The following is a 21,049-nucleotide window of genomic DNA, read 5'->3' as shown; positions in this document are numbered from 1 at the left end:
ATGACGACTCTTCTGCAGAGTCCGCTCTGATGAGCCAGTCGTCGAGGTACGGGTGAACCCGGATACCCTCTCGCCTGAGAAAAGCAGCTACTACCAACATTACCTTGGAAAAGGTTCGGGGAGCTGTCATGAGGCTAAAAGGCAAGGCCCGAAACTGGAAATGATTTCCCAACACCGCAAACCGGAGGAACCGTTGGTGCGGGGGCCATATAGAAATGTGCAAGTAAGCTTCTTTTAGGTCCAGAGACGTGAGGAATTCTCCTGGTTGTACCACCGCAATGATGGAGTGCAGGGTTTCCATGTGAAAATGCCGCCTCTTAGTGACTCGTTGACTTTCTTTAAGTCGAGAATGGGCCAAAAAGACCCGCCTTTTCGCGGCACCACAAAATAAATGGAGTAACGACCGCAGCCATGTTCGGCGGGAGGCACAGGGATCACCGCTCCAAGGTGCAACAAGACTTGTAAGGTCTCCTCTACCGCCGCCCTTTTGACGGCAGTACCGCATCAGGACTCCACAAACACGTCTCTCACCGGGGCACCGAATTCCAATCGGTAACCTTCTCTGATCAGGTCCAGGACCCACTGATCTGAAGTAATCTTGGTCCACTCCTCGAGAAAGAGGGAAAGGCGTCCTCCTACAGCTGTAAAGGAGGAGTGGACCAGCGTCCCATCATTGTCCCATCATTGAGCCTGCCGCTGCGGAGCGTTTGTCCGAGCAAAAGGAGTTCCTCTGCTGAAAGCGGGCACGTTGAGTAAACCCCAGCAGAGCACCCCGGGCGATACCTTCTAGCTTCACGGAAGCGAGGTCTGGAGGAGGAGGGAAACCACTTGACCATTGGAAGAAGGCCGCGGCCTATCCTCAGGTAACCGCTGGGGTTTAGTATCCCCCAGGTCTTTAACAATCTTCTCCAACTCCTCTCCAAATAACAGAAGGCCCCGAAAGGGCAACTTCACCAGCCTTTGCTTAAAGGCCATGTCAGCCGCCCAATGCCGTAGCCATAGAAGGCGGCGGGCGGACACCGCCACAGACATCTGTTTAGCAAAGCTCTGACCAGATCATAGAGGGTGTCAGCTAAAAATGACAAGGCTGACTCCATGCGCGGTGCAAACTCAGCGAGGGACTCCGCACCATCCACAGGCTGTTCCACTGCCTGTTGTAACCAAGAGAGGTAGGCTCGAGCAGCATAAGAACTGCAAACAGACGCCCTTAAGGCTAGGCCCAAAATCTCAAAGGCCAGTTTTAGCATTGATTCCAGCCGCCGGTCCTGAATGTCCTTCAGGGCGACCCCTCCCTCTACTGGGAGGGTGGTCTTTTTTGTCACCGCCGTGACTAAGGCATCCACTTTTGGCATCCTAAAACGGGCCAAGTGCTCCTCACTCAGAGGGTAAAGATGCCCCATCGCTCTGGCCACTTTCAAGGGCCCCTCGGGGTCAGCCCATTGAGCAGAATTAAGGTCTTGGATGGAGTCATGCAAAGGGAAGACTCGAGCAGGCTTCTTAGTACTCACCATCCTCGGATTACCAGAGGAGGCCTCGCCTTGCACAGGGTCATCAATAGAGAGGGCCTGTAAGGCATCAGAGATAAGTGCTGGCAGCTCATCGCGGTGGAAAATCCGAACCACAGTGGGATCATCCAGATCCAGTGGCAAACCGGCACCTTCCTCTGGCTCTTCAGACCACGAAGGCCTGCCAGATCCCTCAGAGTCCCCACAGCCCGACCACGGGGGGAAAGGGGGATGCGCCATTCTCCGACGGGGAATTTACCCGTCTATGCTTAGTGTGCATCCAACGCTCAGGGGCATCCACATCTGGCATCAGCGCCGGGCAATCATCAGTCGGAGGGGGACCAGGTAGCAACGCAATGTCAGACACCTGTGGCAGAGCTCTTTTCAGCATGAAGGCTTTATGTAAAATAAGCATCAATAGAAATCAAACAAAATAAAACATGGAAAAGAAAATAAGATGATACCTTTTTTATTGGACATAACTTAATACATTTCTTGATTAGCTTTCGAAGGTTGCCCTTCTTCATCATATCGGAAATAAGCAAATGTGCTAGCTGACAGTGTATATAAGTGAAAACATTCAAGCATTACTATGACAGTATGACAGGGTGGGAGGATGGGGGTGGGTCGGAGGTATGCATGGGGACATCAAAGCATATCATTGATATTCTATAACAGGATGGGTGTGGATAGGTGAGGGGTGGGGTGATCAACAGAGACATACAGCTTTATGGTTTATAATGGGCTAGGAACCCCAGGTCCTTGTTGTCCTTTCTGTTGGGTGTTAAAATATTCAATCATTCTGACTTCAAAGGTCTTACGTTCTTGTATGGTTTTAAAGTTACCTTTCAGTATTCTCACTGTGAAATCACTGGTACAGTGTCCTGGTTCTGTGAAGTGCTGTCCCACCGGGGTGGGGGCCCTACTGGCTGTATTGTTCATGTGATGTCTACGTAAATTGAATCTTGTCTTAAACATCTGGCCTGTTTCTCCAATATAGCATCCTTCATTACATTTTTTACACTGAATGATATACTGAAAGGTAACTTTAAAACCATACAAGAACGTAAGACCTTTGAAGTCAGAATAATTGAATATTTTAACACCCAACAGAAAGGACTTAACAAGGACCTGGTGTTCCTAGCCCATTATAAACCATAAAGCTGTATGTCTCTGTTGATCACCCCACCCCTCACCTATCCACACCCATCCTGTTAGAATATCAATGATATGCTTTGATGTCCCCATGCATACCTCCGACCCACCCCCATCCTCCCACCCTGTCAGACTGTCATAGTAATGCTTGAATGTTTTCACTTATATACACTGTCAGCTAGCACATTTGCTTATTTCCGATCTGACGAAGAAGGGCAACTGTAATAGATCAAGGCTGCCTAAAAGAAAAAAGCCCGTCTATATCTTTGAGCATGTTGGGAGCAACCCCCCAAATGCACAGGCTGGGATACTGGGATGCAACATCTATAATCAATTGTAGGATCTCTTTCATTCTTCCCTCTTAAGTAACAGAGGACAGTAAAGAATGGGAAAGTGAACATGGTTTGCAAGGTCAAGGTTGTATAATAATGCCACATCATAATATAGATCAATCTTTACTTCCCTGATGGGAATACATGAATTATACAGTAGCACACCACCACCTCGTCTATCCTGGCAATAGCATGCCAGAAAAGAAAAAAAACTGGTGAGGCACTTACGGGGATAGGTTTTGGGGATGGGTATGTTTTGAGGTTGGAGGCTATTTGTGTGATGGTAGGGCAGTTGTGGGGGCTTAGGGTCTGAGGGTGAGAGCAGCTGTAGGGATGTAGTTTTGGGATTGAGGCAATTTACTCGATGGTGAGACAGTTGAGAAGGGGCAGGCTGTGGCATGGTAAGGCAGTCGTGGAGGGCTAATTTTGGGGGTTGGAAGCAATTTGCACAATGATAGGACAGTCATAGGAATAGTTTTTTAGGGGTGAGCTATTTTGCAGAGTAGTGGGAAAGTTTGCAGGGGATAGTGTTTCGGGGACGGGTAGATTGTGGGGAAAGGACAATCATGGAAGTATAGCTTTCAGGGACAAGGCAGTTACAGGGAGTATCTTTGTGAGGTAGGGTGGTAGGCCAAATGCAGGGAAGTTTCTAGGGGTGGGGAAGTTGTGGTAATGTCCATTATAGGGTATGGCAGATTGCTGGGTGATAGCTTGGGCAATTTAAGGGGTTGAAGTATAGAAAGGCAGTTTGAAAGGAAGAATTCCCTATGTTTTACTGCATTTAAAGTTTCTGCAAGAATAAATAGGACTATTGGGGGGGGGGGTAGCTTTTTTCTCTGAAACCCTCGATGCGATCTTGCTCAGTGGTTGAGACAGACGCATTATTGTCTTCCTATAGAAGCATGAACATTGCTTAAATTATGTATGTTAACATTCAATATTATTCATGGTTCTGCACATTTGCCATTCACATTTGTCATTTTCTTCCTCCAGGAATGGTCTTCCTTCAAATGAGAGTACCTATCTGTTGATGATATTAGATACAAACGTGTCCATTCTCTAACGATCCCTTACCAATCTGCAAAGATTTGGAATGTTTTACCAACAGAAATTAGGCTGGAAACAAATAGTGAAATATTTAAGAAATGCTTTAAAACTTTTATATTTAAGCAGTATTTAAATTATTACATTTTTAACTGTAAGTGGTTATGTATACTTCTAGCTATGTATGTTCCCAGTATCTAACTTGAGTTAGATTATCTTATTGTGATTCACAATGAACTTTATAAATGCAGAATACAAATGGAGCTGTAATGTAATTTTGAAACTTGATTTTTTTCCTTGTTTTTGTCACATACCAAGTTTCATCCTACTCTGTTAAATTTTCAGAGAGTTATTTTGCCCCCAGATGGATAGACAGACACTTTCGACCCCTTTTGTATAGCTCTTAGCAATTTCTGTTCGATTGAAAAGAATAAAATGTAATGAATTATATTAACTAATTAATTCATAGGAGCCAGTTCTGTGGGTGCTTGAACACCCTCGATATTGAAAAAACTCCTTGAATGTGTCCAGGGAGGGGTAATTTCCATTGAGTCTAGCACCCTCAATCATTTTGAAAAGTTGGCTCCCATGACTAATTAGATATGGTCAGTTCACAACTCCAAAAATGGATGCACAGGCTTTTATCATTTGGTGTGTCCAACTCTTATGAGCTACACAAATGACCGTGGGGTTGGGGAGGGGGTAAACTACTTAATTTTTTTTCTTTTTTTTTTGGCCTTTAACAAGCAGAAAACCAATTAATTAATTTTCAAGAGCCAGTAAAGAAATTAAGAGGCTCATTTTCAAAGCACCTTTACTAAAAACTGCTTTGCAGTCAATTTCCTCTAGGTGGTGATATTTCATATAAAACTCACTTGGAAGAAGCCATTAGGCAAATTGTAAATGTCTACCCCTTCACAGTAGACAAATGTGAAATTAAATTCCTAATGTTAAGCATAAAGAACAGAAAATTTAGCAAGGTACATAACACAGGATTTAGGTATGAGAAAAAACATTTGGAAGCATCAGTGACCACAGTAAACAACAAATCTTCAGATGCTATACAGTTGTAAACAATTTGTTGTGCTGGCTATTTTATTTATTTATTTATTGCATTTGTATCCCACATTTTCCCACCTATTTGCAGGCTCAATGTGGCTTACAAAGACCTGTTATGGCAACGCCATTCCAGGGTAAAAGATACAGTTGGTGTTACAAAAAGATTAAGGTTAACATAAAACAACTAAGCAACAGTTACAGAAAGAAGACTTCCGAATAAGGGTGGAGTGTTATAATTAAGCAAAGGTTTCTCGTGGTAGGCCTTATTGAAGAGATAGGTTTTCAGAGATTTGCAAAAGTTTCTCGTGGTAGGCCTTATTGAAGAGATAGGTTTTCAGAGATTTGCAAAAGTTAGTTATTTTGTTAATTATTTTCAAGTTAGATGGTAATGCATTCCACAGTTCATAAATAATCTCATCTCATTATGCCCTTCATCTGTAATTTACTTCTAAATAGTTTTATTTTTGTAAGATGTTTTCTCACATACAGTGGGGGAAATAAGTATTTGATCCCTTGCTGATTTTGTAAGTTTGCCCACTGACAAAGACATGAGCAGCCCATAATTGAAGGGTAGGTTATTGGTAACAGTGAGAGATAGCACATCACAAATTAAATCCGGAAAATCACATTGTGGAAAGTATATGAATTTATTTGCATTCTGCAGAGGGAAATAAGTATTTGATCCCCCACCAACCAGTAAGAGATCTGGCCCCTACAGACCAGGTAGATGCTCCAAATCAACTCGTTACCTGCATGACAGACAGCTGTCGGCAATGGTCACCTGTATGAAAGACACCTGTCCACAGACTCAGTGAATCAGTCAGACTCTAACCTCTACAAAATGGCCAAGAGCAAGGAGCTGTCTAAGGATGTCAGGGACAAGATCATACACCTGCACAAGGCTGGAATGGGCTACAAAACCATCAGTAAGACGCTGGGCGAGAAGGAGACAACTGTTGGTGCCATAGTAAGAAAATGGAAGAAGTACAAAATGACTGTCAATCGACAAAGATCTGGGGCTCCACGCAAAATCTCACCTCGTGGGGTATCCTTGATCATGAGGAAGGTTAGAAATCAGCCTACAACTACAAGGGGGGAACTTGTCAATGATCTCAAGGCAGCTGGGACCACTGTCACCACGAAAACCATTGGTAACACATTACGACATAACGGATTGCAATCCTGCAGTGCCCGCAAGGTCCCCCTGCTCCGGAAGGCACATGTGACGGCCCGTCTGAAGTTTGCCAGTGAACACCTGGATGATGCCGAGAGTGATTGGGAGAAGGTGCTGTGGTCAGATGAGACAAAAATTGAGCTCTTTGGCATGAACTCAACTCGCCGTGTTTGGAGGAAGAGAAATGCTGCCTATGACCCAAAGAACACCGTCCCCACTGTCAAGCATGGAGGTGGAAATGTTATGTTTTGGGGGTGTTTCTCTGCTAAGGGCACAGGACTACTTCACCGCATCAATGGGAGAATGGATGGGGCCATGTACCGTACAATTCTGAGTGACAACCTCCTTCCCTCCGCCAGGGCCTTAAAAATGGGTCGTGGCTGGGTCTTCCAGCACGACAATGACCCAAAACATACAGCCAAGGCAACAAAGGAGTGGCTCAGGAAGAAGCACATTAGGGTCATGGAGTGGCCTAGCCAGTCACCAGACCTTAATCCCATTGAAAACTTATGGAGGGAGCTGAAGCTGCGAGTTGCCAAGCGACAGCCCAGAACTCTTAATGATTTAGAGATGATCTGCAAAGAGGAGTGGACCAAAATTCCTCCTGACATGTGTGCAAACCTCATCATCAACTACAGAAGACGTCTGACCGCTGTGCTTGCCAACAAGGGTTTTGCCACCAAGTATTAGGTCTTGTTTGCCAGAGGGATTAAATACTTATTTCCCTCTGCAGAATGCAAATAAATTCATATACTTTCCACAATGTGATTTTCCGGATTTAATTTGTGATGTGCTATCTCTCACTGTTACCAATAACCTACCCTTCAATTATGGGCTGCTCATGTCTTTGTCAGTGGGCAAACTTACAAAATCAGCAAGGGATCAAATACTTATTTCCCCCACTGTAGGTTATTCACATATATCTGCAATGCATAACTATTTTCCTATATAGACATTTTTATACAATAATTAATTGGCTATTATCTTACCTTTTTTCATTTCCATAGGACTTCTGTGCAACTTTTGCATGGAGAATTAGTACTGTTTGATCACCCCGCTCTTTCAGATAATTTCTCATGGCTTCCCTAAAATAAAATAGAAAGGGAAAGATTTTGAAATCCTTTAACTTAATGTCCATTAGCATAGTGAAAAGTATAATACGACATTAAGGGGGTCTTTTACTAAACTACGGTAGCACTTTTAGCTCGTGGTAGAAATCATCTGGCGGTAAATACTGAGACACTCATTATATTCCTATGAGCATCTCGGCATTTCCCGCAAGCTAAAAATATTACCACGGCTTAGTAAAAGACCGCCAAGAGTAGCAGTATCTCCAACTCACATAGCTGAGCAAGTCAAACAGTGATCAGCTAGGGAAGGAGTGGATAAACATGTCCTGCTGCAGTATGTGCAGCCTGAGGAGTGGATAAACATGTCCTGCTGCAGTATGTGCAGCCTGAGTCACTCCTTGTGTGTGTGTGAGTGAGAATTCAATCTTAAAGCCTTTAAAGCATTCAAGGGCTGAAAAAGTAAAGACTTGCTTGAAACCTTACTTCATATCTGTTGGAACTGTGGATCAACAAGGTACAATCCAACAAGGTACAGGTACCGTGACAGACATATGCTCAATATTTCTTCAACAGAATCATTAGCTCAGTAGATGTTTAAATGGAAGAGAAATAAAAAACTTAGTAATAAGTAGTGGGGGGGGGGGGGGGGGGGGAAGACATGGAAGGACAAGAGGGCTGGATTTGACAAAGTACGGCAAGGATGACTTTCAGTTATAAGCTGAAGCAAGCAAATGCATGTTTGAGGTGTTCCTGCAGCCCATTTCACTTATCCTATTCTATATTTTTTCTCCAGTAGTTTGAGGTGCCAAGACTGATGATAAACACTACTACTACTACTATTTAACATTTCTAGAGCACCTAAACAGTTAAATAAAAGATACCTGCCAGCCATCCGTGCTTATTAGGCAACCAAACCAAGTGTTCCAGGAGGAAACCTAAGGCTGAGAAGGCAGTAGCAGCTGATGAACTGGTATCAACAGATGAGGAGTGGGTGGAGTCCCAGGTGTCACTAGATATTTGAGTGAATTAGAACAGTGATAGAAGACCTGGCTAAAAAAATTTCTACCAGCGTCAATTCCAAGCAGATCTTGAAAGAAATAGCACAGCTAGTCTCAGCAGTTATAGAGCATATAAGTGAATTGAGGACTCCTGGCAGAAAATTGAGCTCCTGGAACACCAAATCAAGCAATTAGTGTAGAGGCAATTGCTGCAATAATTTGAGAATTGTGGGCTTAGTAGAGAAGGCCAAGGGTGGAGATCCTGATAAGATTCTGGGACTGGATTACAAAAATAATTGACTAAAGATTGACACAGCACATACTGTGTTGGTGTCAGCATCAACCCAGGAGGCCCAACTATGTGCTGTGATCCTGCAGACACCACTTCAAGACAAACCTTCAATTCCAGACATGGCTAAGAAGAAAGGGGATATCTACTTTCAAGATTGTAGCACATACATAGATAGAAAGATAGATATATATCTATATACATACATAGATATATATCTATATACATATATGGATATAGATAGATAAATATAGAGATAAAGGTATATTCCACAGCTTTTCTCAAGAACTTCTATGCAACAGCAAGGATTCACCGAAGTAAAGCAGCAATTGAGGAGAGAGGGATTTACATATATGCTTAGCCGAGATTGGGTGGCAGAGCCGGTGGTGGGAGGCGGGGCTGGTGGTTAGGAGGCGGGGTTAGTGCTGGGCAGACTTCTACGGTCTGTGCCCTGAAAATGGCAGATACAAATCAAGGTAAGGTACACACAAAAAGTAGCACATATGGAGTTTATCTTGTTGGGCAGACCAGATGGACCGTGCAGGTTGTTTTCTGCCGTCATCTACTATGTTACTATATTTATCCTGCTTGGCTAAAAGCAGGCTAAAAACACTAACAGATGGGCAGTCTGTTTTCTTTGACTTTGTACAGGCATTGAAGGAGTTCCTCAATTCATGTGGATTGCCTAAAGCTGGATCGCTGACTTTCAGAATATGTGGACCCATCTGTCACTGTTTTCTTTTGGTATTTCACTGAGCATCATTCATCTTACTGATGGATGTTTTTACCTATTATTGTTTTGTATTTCCGTTACACTTCTCTTATTGTAATTTGCTTTAAAAGTTTGATGTAAGCCACATTGAACACAAACTTGTTTGTGATAATGCGGGGTACAAATGCCATAAATAAATAAACAAACAAAGCTGGGGGAGTAGCAGTCAACTTTCTGCAGAGGATAAGTGGAAGGATGAGGGCTGGGTTTTGTTTGTTCTCTCTTCTGGTTTTATTGGGTGTTGTTTTTGAATAAAGGGTGTATGTGGAGTTGTTGGGGGTGGTTAGGGAGGGGTTTGTACTATCTGTGTTTGGAATCAAAGGTGTACGCACCTCTATCAAGACTGGATGCTATTTCCCTCTTGGGGAGAAGTATTGAGTCCAAGAGTCATGGAGCGTGAAAGTACTTGGACAAAGAGTATCTTTTTGCAAGATTTTGCCCATCAGGCTCTCCATCTTTACCTTCCCAGTTGCAAAGCATGGGCTTGATAGTTAAGGTAGGGGTGGATTGGCTTTATGATGTTTGGGGGGAGAGGGCAGAAAATAAAAATTCAACTGCCAGGTATGGGTATTTGGGCATTCATGTTCCATAGTGGGGAGTTTAGTTATATCATGAACAAAGAGTAGCCACACTGGGTCAGACCAATGGCCCATCTAGCCCAGTACCCTGTACCTGGCAGAAACCCAAATCATTGCAACATTCCATGCTACCAATCCCAGAGCAAGCAGTTGCTTCCCAATGTCTGTCTCCAGCAGACTATGGACTTTTCCTCCAAGAACTCGTTCAAACCTTTTTTAAACCCAGATATGCTAACCGCTGTTAATACATCCTCCAGCAAACAGTTCCAGAATTTAATTATTTGTTGAGTGAAAACATATTTCCTCTTATTTGTTTTAAAAGTATTTCCATATAACTTCCTTGAGTGCCCCCTAGCCTTTGTACTTTTGGAAAGAGCAAAAAATTGACTTACTTCTACTCATTCTAAACCACTCAGGATTTTGTAGACCTCAATCATATCTCCTCTCATTCGTCTAATGTGGCTTTGTGAGATGAGGATAAAAGGAAGGCAATTTAAATCACAGGGGTTATCTAGTAGAACCTGCAGCTGGAGGTATAGGGAGCAACTAAGAGCTTAAAATGGTCTTTCTAAATACTGTAGACATTTCTCCTCCTCTTAAGAGCCCACATCATGAGATTTATAAAAGACCAGATGGCACAGATATTTCTGCAGGAAACAACTGTCCAAAAAGAAACATGACAAACTGCATAGAGATTAGATGAGAAAAGTATTACACTAAGCCCTTACAATTCTTACTCCAAGGGAAATTCTGCACAAACCAATTGAAAAATTATGTGCAAAGTATGTTAAAAACACTGCAAAATTCTGACAAGACTTTGCGACTTTTTTGGGAATTCCTCCATCATTAAGGCCTGACATCCTCCCTCAACTTTCTCTCTTGCTCCAACTGTAGTTCTTTCTCCCCAACCCTCAAGCCTTCCCTGCTCCCCCCCAGGTTCTCTTTCTCTTCAGCTGCCAACAAGACTCCCAATCCTGTGTGGCTCCAAGATTCCCCCAAATCACATACCCCACCTCTCCTTCTCCTCAACATGCAGCATATAAGGTGCTCTCATGCTAAATTCTGCAGATTCCTGATGAAGATCTGCACCCACTCACTGGAAACTAGATAAATTGCTGCGGCTGTCAGGATGCCTCCGAGATACACCAGGAAGGGAAAGGGGAATTCAGAGGGGACAGATGATGGTTGTGGGGGCTTGAGAAGGATAGAGGAAATGCTGAGCTGGGGGGGGGGGGTGGAATTAGAAGGGCCTATCCAAGTTAACTGGCATCAGATTCTTCCTTAAGTAATCTCTGATGATTTCCCATGGATGGAACAATCAATGACGTCACTATAACGTAATGCCTTTGGAACACAGTATTTTTAGTAAAGGGATAAACATTCTAAAAATGATGTGATTCAGCTGTGTGTTCATTTATAAATGCCCTTTTGTCCAGACCTACTGTTTCTCTGTATCTAGCTCTGTGACCTCTACAATCTACCTTTTTTCCTGTTGTTGTTTTTCTTCCTCTTAGCCAAGCCTCGCTTTGGTGTCCCTGAAGCCAAGCCTCACATTGGTCTCCCTGTTTCTGCTTCATTTCCTACTTGTGACATCATCAGCCTACTCCTTTATAAGGAACCAGGGAGCTTTCCTGCATGACCTCTGCAACAGGTCTATTTGCCCTTTTCTTATTGTACTGTTGGTTGATTCTGAAGGAACTGGTCTCCTTGTTAGCTCTGCTTCTGGGCACAGCCTTGAGCCCTGTGTGTGTGGTTTTGGTTTGAACTGTATAGATTATTTGCCTGTTATTTTTTGCTTCTAAGCAAAGCCCTGTTCTGTTTTTCTGTGTGTGTGGTTCTGGTTTGAACCTGAATGGATTACTTCCTTGTTAATTAGGCTCTCCAGCTTAGCCTGTTCTGTTTCCCTGTGTGCTTCCCTTGTTACCTTTTACTGTTCAGAGAGCCGGTTGTTGCCAGCTACTTTCCTTGATTACTTTGCTTCCGTGCAGCTATTTGTGCTCTGTCTGTTCTGTCTCTGCCTGCCTTTCCTTTTCCTACTCGGCTGTGGGTGCTGGCTAAGTTCTGGTAAGTTATACACAATGTTAAGGAAAATCTCCTTCTAATTCTCTTAATGCAATAATAAACACAAAAGTGGAGAAGATTTATCAAAAAGTAATCACCAGCTCAATCCTCTAAATATAATTCATTGGAGGAGGGATGTTGCCTCAAGAAGCCCCCGGCTCTAATTTTTATGGAGCTCATGGGGGCTGGATTGCTTCATCATAGGCAACACCACTACAAATACAAATATAGCAGCCTCAGTCCAAACATATATTTTATAATATTATACTTTTTCCTTTCTTTTTTCTCTTTTTTTTCTTATTCAATTTTTTGACTCAGAGTAACAGTCATAAGATTAACTTGTAACTGCTACTTAGCTTGCTGAGGTCCTTGCAGTTAGTTGCTTTAATAACACGACCTAGACCGACAATGGCCAGCGTTTCGTTGCCTGCGTCAGGGTCAAGTGGTCTGTGTGCAAACTTTATTTTTTAACCATCTTCGTTAAAGTATCTTATCGAGACGATAAGATACTTTAACGAAGATGGTTAAAAAATAAAGTTTGCACACAGACCACTTGACCCTGACGCAGGCAACGAAACGCTGGCCATTGTCGGTCTAGGTCGTGTTATTAAAGCAACTAACTGCAAGGACCTCAGCAAGCTAAGTAGCCGTTACAAGTTAATCTTATGACTGTTACTCTGAGTCAAAAAATTGAATAAGAAAAAAAAGAGAAAAAAGAAAGGAAAAAGTATAATATTATAAAATATATGTTTGGACTGAGGCTGCTATATTTGTATTTGTAGTGGTGTTGCCTATGATGAAGCAATCCAGCCCCCATGAGCTCCATAAAAATTAGAGCCGGGGGCTTCTTGAGGCAACATCCCTCCTCCAATGAATTATATTTAGAGGATTGAGCTGGTGATAAGTTCTGGTAAGAACATTGTTTGTTTTTCCCTTTGTTTGCTTTAAACCGTTGACTGCAGTGTAAGCCCTGCTTCTTTCTGACTTGTGTATTAGAAGCAGCCCTTCCCTTTAGCCTGCTTTAACTCTTTGCTGTGTTTCCTGGTTCTTGTCAGCATTGCTCCTTATCTGATTTGTGTATGTAAAGGCAGCCTTCCCTTTTTGCTTACTTTTCCTTTTGTCTCTAGTGTCTGTTATTTGACTCTGTGGCACAGCCTTGTGTATTCTTATGAGTGGCTTCCCTTTACCCTTAAGTGCTGTATGGCCAGCCTTGTGTATTCCTATGAATGGATTCCCTTTATCCTTGAGTGCCTGGTGGCACATCCTTCAGTATTCCTTTGAGTGGCTTCCTTCTTCCCCGAGTGCAGTATGGTACAACCTAGAGTGTTCCTATGAGTGGTTTCCCTTTACCCTTGAGTGCTGTATGGCCAGCCTTGTGTATTCCTATGAGTGGCTTCCCTTTATTCTTGAGTGCTGTGTGGCACAGCCTTGTGAATTCTATCACTGGCTTCCCTTTTTACTTCAGTGCCTGGTGGCACACCCTTGAGTATTCCTTTGAGTGGCTTCCCTCTTCCCTGAGTGCTGTATGGTACAGCTTAGAGTATTCCTTCATGAGTGGCTTCCCTTATCCTTGAGTGCTGTGTGGCATAGCCATGAGTGTTCCTTTGTGTGGCCTTGTCTTGAGTTTTCCCTGTGTGCTTTCTGTTTGAGTCCTCTCTGTTTGGCTTCTGTTTGTGTTTGAGTGGGTTGCTCTTTCGTTTAGCTGTGACTACTACTACTACTTATCACTACTAGCACAGCCTTGAGTGGTCTCTCTGTGTGGCACAAGTGGGCTGTTCTTTTGTTTAGCTGTGTCTACTAGCTCAGCCCTGAGCTTCCTCTCTGATTCTGTTTGTGTTTGAGTGGGTGGTTCTTACTACTACTACTACTATTTAGCATTTCTATAGCGCTACAAGGCGTACGCAGCGCTGCACAAACATAGAAGAAAGACAGTCCCTGCTCAAAGAGCTTAAAATCTAATATAAATAAAGTAAGCAAATCAAATCAATTAATGTGAACGGGAAGGAAGAGAGGAGGGTAGGTGGAGGCGAGTGGTTACAAGTGGTTACGAGTCAAAAGCAATGTTAAAGAGGTGGGCTTTCAGTCTAGATTTAAAGGTGGCCAAGGATGGGGCAAGACGTAGGGGCTCAGGAAGTTTATTCCAGGCGTAGGGTGCAGCGAGACAGAAGGCGCGAAGTCTGGAGTTGGCAGTAGTGGAGAAGGGAACAGATAAGAAGGATTTATCCATGGAGCGGAATGCACGGGAAGGGGTGTAGGGAAGGACGAAGGTTCTTCCGTTTAGCTGTTTGGTTCTGCTTGTGGTTGAGTGGGTGGTTCTTCTGTTTAGCTGTGACTAGTAGCTCAGCCTTGAGCTGCCTCTCTGTGTGGCACGAGTGGACTGCTCTTTCATTTAGCTGGGACTACTAGCTCAACCCTGAGCTACCTCACTGTGTGATTTCTGTTTGACTTGGTTAGGACTATTCGTTTATAGCTGTGGTTCTAAGCACAGCCCTGTACTGCCTCCCTATATGTTTTTCTTATCTTTTACTTGTGATTTCTATCATGTGAGTCTAAGTGGGGTTGTCCTTTCCCCTTCAGTTTCTTTGTGCCTGTGTGTAGGGTCTTTTGACCCCTTGTTTGTGGCTCTGTTTAGTGCAGTGTGTGTGCACTGCTTGTGTAGTACTTGCTAAAGAGATTCCATTCTGTTTCTTTCCCCTTCCCTCTGGTATGAGTGGGTTCCAGTTCGGCCTTGCGGCCCATATGCTTGGACTCTGTTACGGGTGGGTTCCAGTTTGGCCTTGAGTGTCCTTCCTTTGATCCAGGTTACTGCTTTTCTTAATTTCTGTTCCTGGCTTTCGCTTTAGCCAGGCTCTGGTTTCACCCTGTCTTGAGTATGCTCTATTTGCCATGTCTGAAAACTTAGAAACATAAAAACATAGAAACATGACGGCAGATAAAGACCATATGACCCACCCAGTCTGCCATCCTCTGTAACCTCTAATTCTTCCTGTTCCTAAGCAATCCCACATGCTTATCCCATGCCTTTTTAAATTCTGGAACAGTCCTCGACTCCACCACTTCCACTGGGAGGCTATTCCACGCCTCCACCACCATTTCTGTGAAATAATACTTCCTTAGGTTACTCCTAAGCCTATTCCCTCTTAACTTTGTTGTATGCCCCCTCATTCCAGAGCTCTCCATTTGAAAAAGGCTCTCTTCCTGTACATAAATGCCCTTGAGATATTTAAATGTTTCTATCATGTCTCCTCTCTTCCAGTGTATACATGTTGAGGTTCATAAGCCTGTCCCTATAATTTTTGCATTCAAGACCGCTTACTAATTTCGTAGCCGCCCTCTGGACCGACTCCATCCTGTTTATATCTTTCCGTAGGTGCAGTCTCCAGAACTGCACGTAGTATTCCAAATAAGGCCTCACCAGAGACTTATACAACGGCACTATCACCTCCTTTTTCCTGATGGTCATGCCTCTCTTTATGCACCCAAGCATCCTTCTGGCTTTGGCCTTCGCTTTTTCTACCTGTTTGAAAGCTTTAAGGTCGTCAGACACAATCACCCCCAAGTCCCGCTCTTCCTTCGCACACTGAAGCACTACATCCCCTATGCTGTACCGTTCCCTCGGATTTTTGCGAACCAAGTGCATGACCCTGCATTTTTTAGCAACTTTGTATTCAGTGCCTGGTTCGCCTCTGCTCTGTGCCTCCCCAGAGGACTTGTCTGCTGCAGCCTGGCTGCAGTCCAAGGGCTCACCATCTCGGGTTTCGTGACAATAGATTATGACCAGTTTTGAAAACTTTTAAGAACCTTGAAGATTTTTAGTGCTCTTAACAACCACAAGTTGTTTTTAAGCCGTTTAAAAAATATATAAAATCAGTACTAGCCTTCCTGCCTGCCCCCTCCCCCACCTGTTGTCTACCACAGCTAAAGCAGTCACCTGGTTTACTAGGTAGGTTTTGTGGAAAAGCAAGAGAGTGGCTATTGTGCTGAAACAGGCCTTTGCTTCTCAAGCACATGCTTTTTGGATCAACCTTGCAGAAGCTGGAACCTCGTGGTCTTGAGCTAAATCAAATATCTGCATTCTCTCTTTTTATTTATCTGGCTAATCCTTAATGATGATGTGAGATTTCTAGCTTTCTGTTCTGTTTCTGCAAAGGTTTTCTGTACTTATTCCAACAAAGAAAAAGAAAAATCAAACTTTTGTCTTGCTCTGCACTGCTTATACTATCTTAAAAATTTGTCTACCAATAGTCTTTGCAGAAATTAGACATTTATCTGTGGCTCTCCTACTAATTGTATTGCTTTTAAAGTACTTTCAACTAGCTGCCTGCCCTCTCCCACACCATTTCTCTATCATAGCTAAAGAAGTCACCTGGTTTAGTAGGCAGGGTTTGTGTAGTGAGCTGCTTCAATACAGCACTGGAGACTGGTTTCACAGCTAACACAGTCCACAGAGAACCATGACTGGGATATAGTTATACCAGGCTATAATCTATTCAAGAATGAAAGGGTAGGCAAAGGGTGGAGGAGTGGTATTATGTGTTAGGAATAATTAATATTATGCTGACTTCATACATTTCAAATTCTGGCTGATCTCTTTCCAGTCTGCTCTTTCACTTCCAGAACAGGACTACTACATCCAGTTGACAAATTCTCTTGGTCCAAACCTTGACTCTCTTTGCCACACTGAACTCTCTCCTCAAAGTGCCCTCACCTCCAACTCCAACTCCCCCTTCACTTTCTGACCACTTTCTCAACCAAGTCACTCCACCTCTCCTTCCCTCAGTCCATTCTCTGAGCCCTCCTTCAACCCCTGCCCTCCTTTTCTTCCTTGTCTGAAATCATTGAAAAGGAAACTGCACATTCCCTTTCCTCCTCAAAACTAACTACCTATTCCTCTGATCCTATTCCCACCCATCTACTTAGCACCATCTCTCCCCTACTGTCTTAGCTTTTACCTGTCATATCCTCAATCCTTCACTTTCCACTGCAACTGTTCCTGATGGCTTCAAACATGCCGTAGTCACACCACTCCTCAAAAAATCTTCATTGAACCCTACCTGTCATTCCAACTATCGTTCCATCTCCCTCCTCCCTTTCCTATCCAAGATACTTGAACATGGTGTTCACTGCTGTTCTCTTGACTTTCTTTCATTTCAAGCTATTCTTGATACACTTCAAACTGGCTTTCACCCTTTCACTCAACTGAAACAGCGCTTGCTAAAGTCTCCAATGACCTGTTCCTGGCCAGATACAAAGGTCTCTATTCTATCCTCATCCTTCTTGATCTATCTGCTGCTTTTGACACTGTTGCTCACAGCCTACTCCTTGATATGCTGTCCTCACTTGGATCTCATCTCTCCCATCATACTTTTAGTGTATACTCTGATGGATCCTCCTCCACTTCTATCCCACTATCAGTTGTTGTACCTCAGGGAACCTCTTCTTTTCTCCATCTATACTTCTTCCCTTGGCACTCTGATCTCATCCCATGGTTTACAGTATCACTTTTATGCTGATGACTTCCAGATCTACCTCTCCACACCAGAAACTTCAGCAGGAATCCAGGATAAAGTATCAGCCTGCATGTCTGACATTGCTGCCTGGATGTCTCACCGCCATCTGAAAGTAAACATGGCCAAGACTGAGCTTCTTATCTTTCCCCTAAAACAACCTCTCCTCTTCCCAATTCTCTATCTCTGTAGATAACACTCTCATGCTCCCTGTCTTGTCAGCTCGTAACCTTGGGGTCATCGTCGACTCCTTTCTCTAAAATGGCATTGTGAGGCTCAAGAGTGATCGGGGAAAATATGTAGAAGCTGATAAGGATAAAGCTGAAATGCTTAACAATCACTTCTGTTCTGTGTTCCCGAATGAAGGGATGGGAATAGGACCACAAAAAACAAATGCAAATGGGAATGGATGTGTAGTAGACTAGGACCAATTTTTAGACGTCTGTGTTCATGATGCGCTAGCTAAACTAAAAACAGACAAAGCGATGGGACCTGATGGGATATATCTGAGGGTACTCAAGGAACTCAGAAGTTCTGGTGGCTCCACTGTCTGACCTCTTCAATGCTTCCTTAGAATCTGGACTGGTCCTTGAGGATTGGAGAAGGGCAGATGTGGTCCCTCTACACAAGAGCAGGAGGAGATTGGGGAATTAAAGACCTGTTAGTCTGACCTCAGTGGTGAGTAAACTAAAGGAAATGCAGAGGACTGTGATGTTTCTAGAACTGAATGGACTACAAGATCCAAGGCAACATGGTTTCACTAGCGGCTGGTCTTGTCAGACAAATCTGATTGGTATCTTTGACTGGGTAACCAAACAGCTGGATATGGGAGGGGTGTTATATGTGGTGTACTTGGATTTTAGCAAAGCCTTCGATACGGTTCCACACAGGTGACTGATAAATAAACTGAGTGCCCTCCTAAAGTGACTGACTGGGTTAAAAACTGGTTAAATGGAAGGAGACAGAGGGTAGCGGTAAATGGAGCTTGCTCCAAGGAACAGGATGTTGTCATTGGTGTACCGCAGGGATCGGTCCTAGAGTCGGCTTTCTTTAACATATTTGTGAATGATAATGTGGAAGGCCTGTCTGGTAAGGTCTGTCTCTTTGCAGATGATACCAAACTCTGTAATAGGGTGGACACACAGAAGGGTGTGGATAGGATGAGAAGGGGTCTAGCAAAGCTTGAAAATTGGTCCAGAAATTGGCAACTAAAATTTAAAGCTAAAAAAATGCAGGGTCATGCACTTGGGTTGCAAAAATCCAAGGGAACAATACAGTATAGGAGGTGAAGTACTTCTGTGTATGAAAGAAGAGCAGGACGTGGGGTGAACCATTCTTCCCAAGAACCGTTTTCTGGAACCTGGTACAATCATTAGTACTCAGTCACCTAGACTACTGCAACTCACTCTACGCTGGCTGCAAAGAGCAAATACTCAAAAAACTTCAGACAGCCCAGAACACAGCAGCCAGACTCATATTTGGAAAACCAAAGTACGAACGTGCAAAGCCCCTACGAGAGAAACTACACTGATTACCACTCAGAGAACGCATCAAGTTCAAAGTATGTACCCTAGTACATAAGATCCTAGTACATAAGATCATCCAAGACAAGGCCCCAGCCTACATGTCAGACCTGATTGACCTACCACCCAGGAATGCCAAAAGATCATCTCGCACATTCTTTAATCTTCATTTCCCCAACTGCAAAGGCCTAAAATATAAACTAATGCACACATCAACCTTTTCCTATATGAGCACGCAATTCTGGAACACATTGCCACGTAACCTAAAGGCGACCTATGAACTGACCAACTTCCACAAACTGCTAAAGACCCATCTTTTCGATAAGACATATCACAAAGACCAAAACATATGAAATCCCCACATATATCTAGCAAGCAATGTTAAGAACACCATACATTACATCATCATCATGTTTTCTATTACTATTCAACCCAAAACACTCTGTAATACTAGATGTCAACTCTCTGTTCATTTCCACTAGCTACGATTTATTGTAAGCCACATTGAGCCTGCAAAGAGGTGGGAAAATGTGGGATACAAATGTAATAAAATCATATCTGATGATCTTATCGTGGCCAAACAGGTAGAAAAGGGTATGGTCAAAGCCAGAAGGAAAGGGATGACCAGCAGGGAAAAAAAAAGGTGAGAGTGTATAAGTCTTGTATAAGCCTCTGGTGAGGCCCCATTTAGAATACTGTGCAATTCTGGAGACCGCACCTACAAAAAGATATAAACAGGATGGAGTCGGTCTAGAGGGCAGCTACAAAACTGGTCAGTGGTCATAAAGCGTATGAGGACAGACTTTTAGACCACAAAATGTATATTCTGGAAGAAAAACAGGAGAGAGGAGATATGATAGAGACATTTAAATACTGCCGTGGTATTAATATACAGGAGGTGAATCTTTTTGAAATGAAAGAAAACTCTGCAATGAGAGGGCACAGGGTGAAGTTAAGAGGTGTTTAGGCTCAGAAGTAATCTAAGTATACCATGCCATACTTTGTACTGTTCCTCGAATATTTTTACTGCTCTAATTGCCTCCTGCTCATGTTTGATCTATTCTTACTGTGTTGCCTTGGAGGAGGGAGGTCTCCCAGAAGGTGAAGTAGGAAGTACTCCTGTATCCAGGACCTGCACACACCTGGGGATGGACTATCATCTCACACAGGGGATATGTCTCCAGGTACTGCCCAGGAAGGAAAGGGTACGACAGCTGTTGTGGTTGGTGATTCAATCATTAGGCATATAGATAGCTGGGTGGCTGGTGGACGGGAGGATCGCCTAGTGACTTACCTGCCTGGTGCAAAGGTGGCGGACCTCACGCGTCACCTAGATGGGATTTTAGATAATGCTGAGGAGGAGCCGGCTGTCTTGGTACATGTGGGCACCAATGACGTAGGAAAATGTGGGCGAGAGGTTCTGGAAGCCAAATTTAGGCTTTTAGGAAGAAAGCTCAAATCCAGATCCTTTAGGGTGGCATTTCCTGAAATTCTTCCCGTTCCACGCACAGGGCCCAAGAGTCAGGCAGAGCTCCGGAGTCTTAATGCGTGGATGAGACAATGGTGCAAGAAGGAGGGTTTCAGATTTGTCAGGAACTGGGCAACATTCTGGGGAAGGGGGAACATATTCCGAAAGAATGGGCTCCGGGATGGGACAGGGCTGCTGGCATCAACATTTAAAAAAGAGATAGAGCAGCTTTTAAACTAGGAATTGGGGGAAGGCCGAAAGTCGCACAAAAGCGTATGGTTCGGAATAAGGTATATTGCAAAGGGTATCGCCCAAACAGGGAAGACGGTGTTTATTGATAGGGAGGATGAAAAAGAGACTATAGTAGATTCAACGTCCTTAGATAAAAATAATAAAAACCCGACAAAGGATAGCAAATTAATACTGTCATGTAATCAACATGCTGTAATAAGGAATAACAAGCCTAGCTTGAAGTGTCTATATGCAAATGCTAGGAACCTAAAACATAACATGG

General features: G+C 43.5%; 1 protein-coding gene across 3 annotated transcripts in view; it reads right to left on the bottom strand.

Moving 5' to 3' along the window:
- RBPJ (recombination signal binding protein for immunoglobulin kappa J region) overlaps nucleotides 1-21,049 on the bottom strand; it is a 415,590-nt gene that overhangs the window by 205,987 nt on the left and 188,554 nt on the right. For all 3 annotated transcript variants that reach the window (XM_030191260.1, XM_030191259.1, XM_030191261.1), the window contains one exon: nucleotides 7,259-7,354. In XM_030191260.1, the coding sequence (XP_030047120.1) occupies nucleotides 7,259-7,354 (96 nt within the window). The remainder of the gene's footprint in view (nucleotides 1-7,258; nucleotides 7,355-21,049) is intronic.

This window comes from Microcaecilia unicolor, chromosome 2 (assembly GCF_901765095.1).
Source record: "Microcaecilia unicolor chromosome 2, aMicUni1.1, whole genome shotgun sequence".
In the NCBI taxonomy this organism is placed as follows: domain Eukaryota; kingdom Metazoa; phylum Chordata; class Amphibia; order Gymnophiona; family Siphonopidae; genus Microcaecilia; species Microcaecilia unicolor.
Note: the sequence above shows the minus strand (reverse complement) of the source record. Positions and strands in the feature narration are given on the sequence as shown.